The sequence below is a fragment of the Monodon monoceros genome, unplaced genomic scaffold (genome assembly GCF_005190385.1).
Source record: "Monodon monoceros isolate NGI ecotype Baffin Bay Population unplaced genomic scaffold, NGI_Narwhal_1 Super_Scaffold_2, whole genome shotgun sequence".
Taxonomy (NCBI): domain Eukaryota; kingdom Metazoa; phylum Chordata; class Mammalia; order Artiodactyla; family Monodontidae; genus Monodon; species Monodon monoceros.
Window position 1 is genome coordinate 32,798,914 of NW_021703776.1, and position 9,489 is coordinate 32,808,402.

Consider the following 9,489-nt stretch of genomic DNA (forward strand, 5'->3'; position numbering starts at 1 on the left):
ACACATCGGAAATCCTGTGGGAGGAAGAGTTTCGCTCCAGTTTACGCCCGTAAGGCCACGTGTCTTCTCGCCCTTTCTTACTCCCATATGAAAGCAACCACAGTGAGGTGTATATGAGGTTGAGAGTATTTGCCTCCACAGGAGGTATGTTTTCACCATGCCCTGATTCACAAATCTTTATCCTCCTCGCTGCAGTTACTCCGTGAGGGTAACAGCATTACATGGCATAGCCCAGCAACCTCCAGGGAAGGAGGTCCAAACTCTGTTCCTAGGCTTCCGTGCTCTCACATGCATGTTACCTATGGCCATTGTTTCCTTGCCTTCTGGACAACCCTGAAACACCCAGATTTCCACCACAATTCACCTTGGCACACCAACAATTAAGAAAGGGGATGAATGAAAGGCCTTTTTCCAAATATGCCATGGGCCTCCTCATGAAGGTCCTCTATCTGACAGTCACACTGAATGTATAACTTCAACATCTAGAAACTTTTTAAATCAAGTATGAGGCAGCATAACCGAGTTCAAATCCCATCTTTTCTACTTACTAGCTAGGTGATTTTCAGTGAGTTACTTATCTTCTCTGTGCTTCAGTTTCCTCATTTCTATAACAGGAATAACAGTTCTACCTCTCTCATAGTGTTAGTATGAAGGTTAAATTAATGTGGTAAATCATCTATATCAGTGCATGGCACAGAGAGAGAGCTACCCAGTTGTTTGTGAAATTACATGAGCATTGCACTTTCTTTCCACTACATATAGAAGCCATACTTATATGACATCTTTAGGATACAACTGGAAAAGTTACATTTTTAGAGATTAGCAGTTAGGTCACCTACTTGAGAAGCTCAGTATTTAATTGTTCAATTTAATAAAATGCAATATGCATAAGCATAAAATATTTTTTCTATGGCTTCCTTTATAATCAATAAATAGCTTACAGAATACATTTCATATATAACTGGAGAAGATACATAGGGCCTCACAGTCCTCATGCTGGCAAAACTGCTCTAAATGTGTAGACTTGGGCTGCAACAGGGACTAGAGTTCTGAGGACCAAGAAGGACTGAGCATAAACAATACAGGATTGGTTATGAATGTTGTCAGGTCATTCAATGAACATATAAAAAGACTATTTCCTTATGTCACTTTGTTAAGGTAAGATTCAATAATATCAAAAATAACATAATTTTTATATAAGTTACTCATTGAGACCTATCACTGAGACCTATCAAACCAGTGAAAAGACATCATTTAAATGACTGAGAATGCTATACAACAGGCACTTTCAAAGAGGATGCTTTGAGCATCTTTGCTTAATAAGTACAAACAAGAGAAAGACTATATCACAAGGCAAACAGTTTATTACTTTTTAAGAAAACTGGATGGTCTCTGCATATCAGGCCCCATTTATTAAAGTTTAAAGAACTTTAGATAAAAACTGTACCCTCTGAGATCCATCTAGTGATCAATAGAATGGCCCTGGGGGAGAGGAGTGGTGAACAAAGTGAAAATTTAACATAAACTATACCTGGATAAATCTAATTTAGCAGATGGGGCAGAAAAGGCTGTTAAACAACACAGGCCAGATTATCTCAAATACTTTATTTGCTTCAAGGAAGGTTCATTCAAAATGGAGTACAGGAAAATTGAAAAGGCAATATATTGTTGCTATATCATGTTATTTCTTATGTCTCATAAAAATATCAAATTGGACTGAAAACTGATTATCTTGTTAACTGTCTACATTAAATCCTATTCAATAGTGTCCCTTTCTCTTCTAAACTATATCCTCTGACTTCCCTTGTTTTATTAAAGTTACTAACTAATTTTGTTTTCAGTCCAATCAAGGCTTAATTAGCTTACTAGGTATGTATATATTCATGAATAAATAATATATCTTTAAGACTTAAACATACATTTAAAAAAATATCAGCTGGTTAATATTATTCTAAGATCTTTTTCTACCTGGTCAGTCCTCTTATTCTTCAGAGTGCTATATATGGCTCTACCACTTGAAGATATCCTATACTTAAAAAAAAAAAAGTTATGGTATTAATTCAACTTTTATCAACTCTGAGTGGACGAAAGAAAATCACAGCAAAATCAGCTTTTTAGGCAATTGAGGTGGTGAACTGACCATGGAATGTGGGAGAAACAGAGAAATCAAGGGTGCTGCCAAAGTGTTATCCCAAACTACTGGAAGACTGACATCGCTTACTGAGATGAATAAGTGTGTGAAAGGAGCAAACCTGAGGGAGAAAATTGGAAGTTTGGTTTTGACTATGTTAGGGTTAACTTTGCCTTTAGACATACAGTGGAGATGTTGAATAGGCAGTTTGCTAGACCCTCTGGAGATGAGATGAGAGGGCAGGACTGGAGCTGTCAGCATAGAAATGGTATTTAATACCCAAGACCTGATCAGTCCACCTGAGACCCAGTATATATCTAGAAGAGAACATCTGAGGGCTGAATCCTGGGCCACTCCTATATTTGGAGGTTGGGACATGAGAAAGAACCAACATCAGGGATGGAGAAGGAGCTTAAACCAAGAGAATGTGGGTCCAGGAAGCCAAGGAAAGAAGTGTTTCAAAGGTGGGAGTGATCAACAGTGTCAACTCGCCGACAGATGGTAGGTCAAGAAGGATGAAGACTATGAACTGACCATCGGATTGACAATAGGAAGGTCACTGATCTTAACAGAGTGGTGTAACTTCAGGGATGGTAAAGAAATCCTGAGCAATGGATTAAAAGAGAAGGTGAGGAGAATTGGAGACAGCAAGTATGGACAACTCTTTCAAGAATTTTTGCTACAAAGGAGACAGAAAAAGAAGATGAAAGCTATTACAGCATGTATGGATATGCATATGCTGTAAATGATCTAGTAGAGAGGAGAAAACTGATGATGCAAGAGACGGGGAACATTCCTTAAAACTGAAACTCAAACAAGGTATACTTGCTGTGATTCCACTGGAATAAAGTAATTACATTTGTCTGTATTTTTTCTTTTTCATATGCATGCATACTTTTTAAAGAATATTTTTAATGGAGCTATATAATAGAACCACTGAGAAGCAAATACTTGAAACTGTCTTTGCCTTTGCTTGCCTCCCTCACTTCCGCATTCCTCCCTTTAAAGATAGTGGACGTTCTTGTGGCCCTAAATTTTAGCTAAAAAAATTCGTGTTATGGGAATTAATGAAGCGTGCTTCTCCTCCAGTAGTATTTTGATTTACTGATATATTTTAGGACAAAATGATATGAGACATTTGCTTCAAAATAGTCTTGTTGGGGGAAGGAAATGAAATGCGTGGGGGAAGACATGAAAGAAGTTGGGCTTCAGTTGATAGTTGATGAAGCTGGGTGATGGGTCTGTGGTGATTCCTTACACCATTCTTTCTTCTTCTCTGTGTGTTTGAAAATGTCCGTAATATAAAGTTAAAAATTAGAAGAAACATAGTGTCAATACCATGCTTAATCCAAAGAAATCCATTAAATGGTGAAATTTTTGATAATTTGGTAACAGGTGAAAGAACTGTTCAGGGGCACAGGAATTTTTATGTCATTTTTCAAATCATATCACCTACTTTGCTGGTATGATTTGAAAATATACAGCACAAACATAGCCTTTTCATATACAGTACAAGCTTTTTTATTGGAAAGTATCTCAGTTGCTTTAAGATAGAATTAATTTGGATGCTTGTTGTGCAAATAATTTGGAAAACTGGATTTTTAAAAATGAAGTGTTGGTTCTCTTAAATATCCTCTCACTTTAGGTAAGCATAAAGAATTCTGAAACTTATTCTATAAAACATGTTCTGAGGTAATATACTACACTTATAAAACAATGCTAATCCAGTTGATTGTTATGTAAAAGAATAAATAGTTGATTATGCACAGAAGGTGAAATTTCAGCGCAATAGTTACCACTTTCCAAAAAGAAATAGTAGTTTCTGAAATTTGTCACTCTTATATTGCTATGTAAAAATTTAGGTTAAAAAGATGTTTAGCCTTTCAAAACTAGCAAATGTAGAAACAGCAGTGTTAATACATTAGCTCTTCAAATATTAACCATAAGGTATTCTCTAGTGTTTTCCAGTTACTCATTAACCATTTTATAGTGTTATTGTTTCTCTGATTGTCGGTAATTTCCACCAAGGAAAGTTGAAAAACAAACTCCAATAATTTTTTTTCTAGATCAGAATAATGTTCAGATTTTATTAATAACATCCCCCTTTCTCACTATATATTCATTATTAAAAGTCCACTATGTATTTGGGACCTGTAAATTCTACTTCAAAAATTAAACCCAAAGTTGTGCCGTTTATGGTTTCTTTTGTATGGCTTTATTGCCCTCAACATTTCCTTGGTGTAAACTACTGAGCAAGGGAACAAGATTTCCTTTGTAAGTGATACCTAAATTCCTATTCTGCTTTAAGCATCTAATTTGTACTGTGAAGACATATAATTTGAGACTTGTAGCTATATCACAAAAGTACAACAGTTTACGCTGATCTCTAATTTTCTGAGTTGTACTGGCTATAATTTAAATTTTTTGCATGTTTTTAACTGCAGTGCAAACCAGTATACATCAGAAATCTTTGTATATTGACAGAGACTAGGAAAAGGATGCCTTGTTCTGATTTCAGATAAGCATTCCCTTTTCACAACTGCAGGTGCAAGAGAGCTCATTCATAATATTTGCTTCAAATCAGCTACAGTCACTGGATGGAAATACAATGCTATTACACGAGAACTTGACTAATCTTTACAAACACAATGAATATGTTTTAAAAATTCACAATTACGAGCAAAATCTGGGGGCAAGTAGCACTTTTTCTTTTGCCTAAGTATTGGGAACAAAATATACTCTGTTGACACGAGTTTTGGTCATCTTACTAGTGTATATGCGTATGTATGTATTTACTAAATCCAGAAAAATACTTTGTCACTTACTGACACAGGATGGAGTTATGCTCAGTGGTGTCACTTAACTGATAATTGATAATGTTACTTTTTCCTTTGCCTTAAGTTTCACTTATTTTGAAATCAACTTATAAGCCAAAAAAGAGCCACAAGATAAAAATTAACTCTAACTGCTCTCATTTCACACAGTTGGATAAATCTTCTTTGGAAACAAATATTAGACAGCTGTGTATGCAACCAATAAGTGAAGCTAGCATGTTTCCATTATAAACCCTTATTTTAAGGTTATGACTTGATGGTTTTAATTAGGTTCAGGCAGAAATTTGGCTCATCAATTCAAAGCATAGGAGAACATTTTAGTGTACAGAACAATTACAACTCTCCTTCAACAGGAGAGGCCAGAGAAAGGCTCTAGTAGAATTTAAGTCTCAATGACCAAACACAGATAAAGTAAACATGTTCCAAAAAGTATGGCAATAATCATTGCATTGGCAAAAATAAATATTTGGCCTACATTTAATACCAATAAGAACTCGTCCTAAATTCATGATTATTATTATCACTTACTTTATGTCTTACTGTTTGCTAACAATCCAGTACTGCCACCTTAAATTTGCATCTAATTCACAAGTGCCAAAGCACCTTTTCATACACTATTTGACTTGAGCTTCTCTTTGTGATTTGTAAAATGAGGGGACAATATCCTATATAAAGAAGTATCCTCTCCAAATCAGGTAGTTCTGACAAAAGTGGCTTGCCTGGACTGAAAGTTGTCAATCCTGCTCTCGGGTTCTGTCTCAGGGTCTCGGTCTCAAGGATTGATCTCACTGAGGGATCAGTTAGCTAGGAATTGTTTCTTGAGCTGAAAAAACAGTGACTTAAAGCAAGAATATTCTTCATATATGTTTAAGTCATTCAAGCTGAGCACTATGGTAGAGGAAACTTGTGAGCAGCTATCCTTTTCTTTCATGGACTCAAAAACAGAACGCTCACTCTCATTATACCAATTTGTCCTCAGGCTTGAATCAAATGCAAGCTAGGGGTTAGTGGACCCACATACTAGAAAGATGGGGAGCATCTTCAAGGATGCCTTCAAGGAGGATGCCTTCAAGAAGGATGCCTTCAAGGAGGATGCCTTCAAGGACGGGGCAGAACCCCTAAACGGGCTTCTGTAAATACGGCCCACCACACTCCCAAACTTCCATGCTATTACTGCCTCCCTCAGCAACACACAGGGTCTCCTCAGGTAATCAGTTATTGCTGTCCCTCTAGGGAGGAAACGCTTGACACCTGGCCTCCCTCGGGCCACCTGCAATGGAGAACGGCGCCACACACCCACCCTTCTGAAGTTCTCTGCAGATGGAGGCTGTCACCGGGCCGCTTACCTGGCCGGGATGCTCTTCGTGACAGCCCAAGACCTTTGAGGAAGGGAAGAAAACAAAAGAAAACAAAACAACTTACCACTTTGGCCCAGTCCAAGAACAACTGAAAACACCCAGGCCGCCCGGAGGAATGGGGCAGGACCTGGCCTGCAGTTTTGCAGGCAGACTAATGTGGCAGTAAAAAAAGCCAGGGCCGAGCGGCACATAATGCAAAGCAGCCCGCACTGCACCGCGCCCGCCGCCTGGCTGCTAACCGGATGCGCGCTCGCGCTCCCGGGCGCGAAGTGCCAAGTGTTGCTAGGATGTTTCCAGCAGGCCCGGCAGGCGGACCCCGCGGCTCGGAGCAAACGATGCAGGTACGGCGGCCTGGGCACAGCTCGGCATTTCAGGGCCCCCGCGGCCCTCCCAGCTCCGCACGGCCGGTCCCGCGATCTCCGCGAGAAGCACCTCCTCTGACGGCCAAAGGCCCGGGGCGGCGACGCGAGCAAAGGCTCCGTAGCCTGCTCTGGGACAAAGAAAAGAGCTTTTGTCTCTCTCCAGCCGATGGGGCTTCTGCTGCATAAATCAGCTTAGCGAAGAGCCAAACACAATCAAACCCAAACAAAGCCCGAAGCTGGGGGGAAAAACCAGCCTAATGTACATTCAGTGGGTGATGCTGCCTCTGTGGGAGGGGACGCTGGCGAGGCCGAAGGGGAAAAAGTCGATGGCGCATCAATGAGGTCGAGCTTCTTCCACAGGTGGGCAGGGAAGCCAACTTCACTTAATTGCAACTTTGCAGCCTCGTCAGCTGAGCAGCGAGCAAAGTCGAAGAGGCAGCGTCCTGGTTGGCGAGGGAGGAAGCTTGATGTGCCAGCAGCAGGGGGAGGCGGCCCCGGAGCGCCCTAGAAGCCCCCGCCGGCGCCCGCGGACACCGAGTGAGGCATCGCAGCTCCCTGCTTGACCGGGAGTGGAGCGCACGGCCGCGAGCGCAGAAGGAGAGGTCCCCCGGGGGTGCAGGAGCCTGGCTTCACGGGGGCGAGTGCTTCGTGCCCTCGTCCTTTTGGCTCCAGTGTGCTGCTCAGGCGTCCCGCCGTCCAGAGCCGGGACAGCTGTCGCGCTCTGGGATGCACCCCGGAGAGGATGAGAAGGAGGCGAGGCTGGCGAGGGGCGGGGGAGGAATGGTCCTGCCCCGGCCCCGCTGGGGTGGGGAGGGAGGGTTGGGGCTCTCAAAGTGCGGCTAGCTAGGAGCGTTCGGGCTGCGAGTTGCTAGGAAACCGCCCCACGCTACAGAGTTCCTTGCCGCGGAGGCTCGGGCTGCAGCAACAGCTCGGAGCAGCGTGGGCGGGACATTGGTGAGGCATGAAGTCACCGCGGCCCACACTCACTCTTTGTTTTGCTCACTCCAGCTCTTTTTCCTCCCCTTGGCTCTGAGAGTTGCCATTCCCATCGTTCACAAGAACTCCTGATGCGTAGCCGCGCAGCAGGAATCTCACACCGTGTTCTCTTTCCCCCTCCTCTCCGAATCCCTACATCCCAACGCTCGCCTAGGTGGCGCGGAGACTAGCTCAGCAAGACTGGCAGCTGTGCGCAAACCCCAGCCTCTGACCCCGAAGCTGCGCGTTCCTTTGTTGGGAGATACTCACTGCTCGGCAGCTGCCACAGACTACGTGGAGTCCAGGCACCTTTCCCCGCCCCCCAACACCCTCTGTTTCGCTGGTGAGCACTGCCCACTTTGCTGGCAGAGTTCGGAGCTCACCCTTTGCCCCACCCCGAGACCGTTCGTCGTCTCCCCAACCCTTGGAGAGTTGGGCCGGTCCGCAGGGGCTGTACCCGGAGTTGCAGCTGAAATTTCTCACGGCTCCTTCTCCACTCCGAGCCTCAGCCCTGAGGTGGACAGCCCTGCTCTTCCCAGGATATGGTGGTGGCTCTGGGCTTTTGCCAGTCACGGTGGATCTTTTGACCTTAAGCGTCACCTTCCAAATAAACGGAACAAAGCAGTTACAAAGGGCGGTGGAGCAGAAGAGTGAGACTAAAGAGAGGAGGCGGGAGGGCCGTTCTGCCTGTTGGCAGCTCAGAAATATCGGTTCAAGCCTGGAGCGGGTGTTAAGCCCGGCAACTGTCGGGGAAGCCGCGCGCCTTCTTGGGTCCCATTCCTACGACGTTACGTCGAGGGAGGGAACCCAGTCCCCCGGATTGAAAACAAGGCGCTGTTTCCAATCTGAGACACAGGCTGATGGTTCTCTTTTTCCTCTAGGGGCAGGAGAGGTTCCCCGTGGTAAAGTCTGACCTCTCATTTTTCCACTAGCAGCCTGCCTGATCTCTTTCATAGAGCACCGCCTCTTACAGGCATCAGAGCATTCCAGCCAGGTCAAGGTGAAATATGCGGGAGTTTCCCTCCTTCTTATTTGTTTAATAGTTTCCATCTCCATATTTGGAGTAAAAAAACAAGTAGGAGGCTTTCTCGCTCTTTTTTTTTCTTTCTTTCTGTTTTCTAATTGTTAACTGAGTGAATGGAAAGTACCTGGTTAATAAACCACGACATTAAAAACTCCCCCTTTTCAGGTGTGGACTGCACGTTGGGGCCCACAGGATTAGCTAAGCAAACCAGGAACGCAGGTGGAAAATTACAAGTGCCCTGGATCTACAAAGCAGGTCCTTTTGAGAGACCAAATGAATGACCCAAACCTGAAAAAACTGATGCTTGTAAACATAATTGCACTCTTGGCAATGTACTCTACATAGAATTAAATCCAGCCCAGCTTCATTTTTTATTTTCTTTCCTTAGTTCCAAGTTTGAACAGCTATTGTTTTGCTTTCGGTGGCCTTAAAGGAAGGATCCTGAAAAATGGCTGGAGTGGGGATGAGGATTTGAAATTTGAACACAAAAGGAACACATTCAGGCTTTGATTAGTGACTCTTCAGTGAGGCAGCATGTGTATTCTCCAGAGATTAGTTCACAACCCTAAGGAATGCAGCCACCCTTGAGACAGTGCAGTGCTACAATAAAGAAAAAAGGTCAATCCATAATCCCTATAAGGATGTATATGTAAGTACACTCTGCATTGTTGAGTGACTATCACATCAGAGTTTCATGACATTTTTAATTCTAATTCTTAGTGTTGGAAATGTAAATGGAAGTTACAATATTAAATAAAATAAATTTATGCAAATAATAATGAAAGTAACTTTGTGAAATATGGTA

The 9,489-nt window shown here is 42.9% G+C and overlaps 1 protein-coding gene across 2 annotated transcripts in view; it reads right to left on the minus strand.

Moving 5' to 3' along the window:
- Nucleotides 1–7,987, minus strand: part of ITGB8 (integrin subunit beta 8) — a 97,459-nt gene extending 89,472 nt beyond the window's left edge. The window contains exon 1 of one of the 2 annotated variants that reach the window (XR_003795299.1): nt 6,388–7,987. Coding sequence is in view for 1 of the 2 variants with exons in the window: in XM_029233999.1 (XP_029089832.1) it covers nt 6,388–6,514 (127 nt within the window). In the remaining variant the exon portion in view is untranslated. The remainder of the gene's footprint in view (nt 1–6,387) is intronic. The other variant, XM_029233999.1, reaches the window with a different exon arrangement.
- Nucleotides 7,988–9,489: the final 1,502 nt, after the last annotated feature.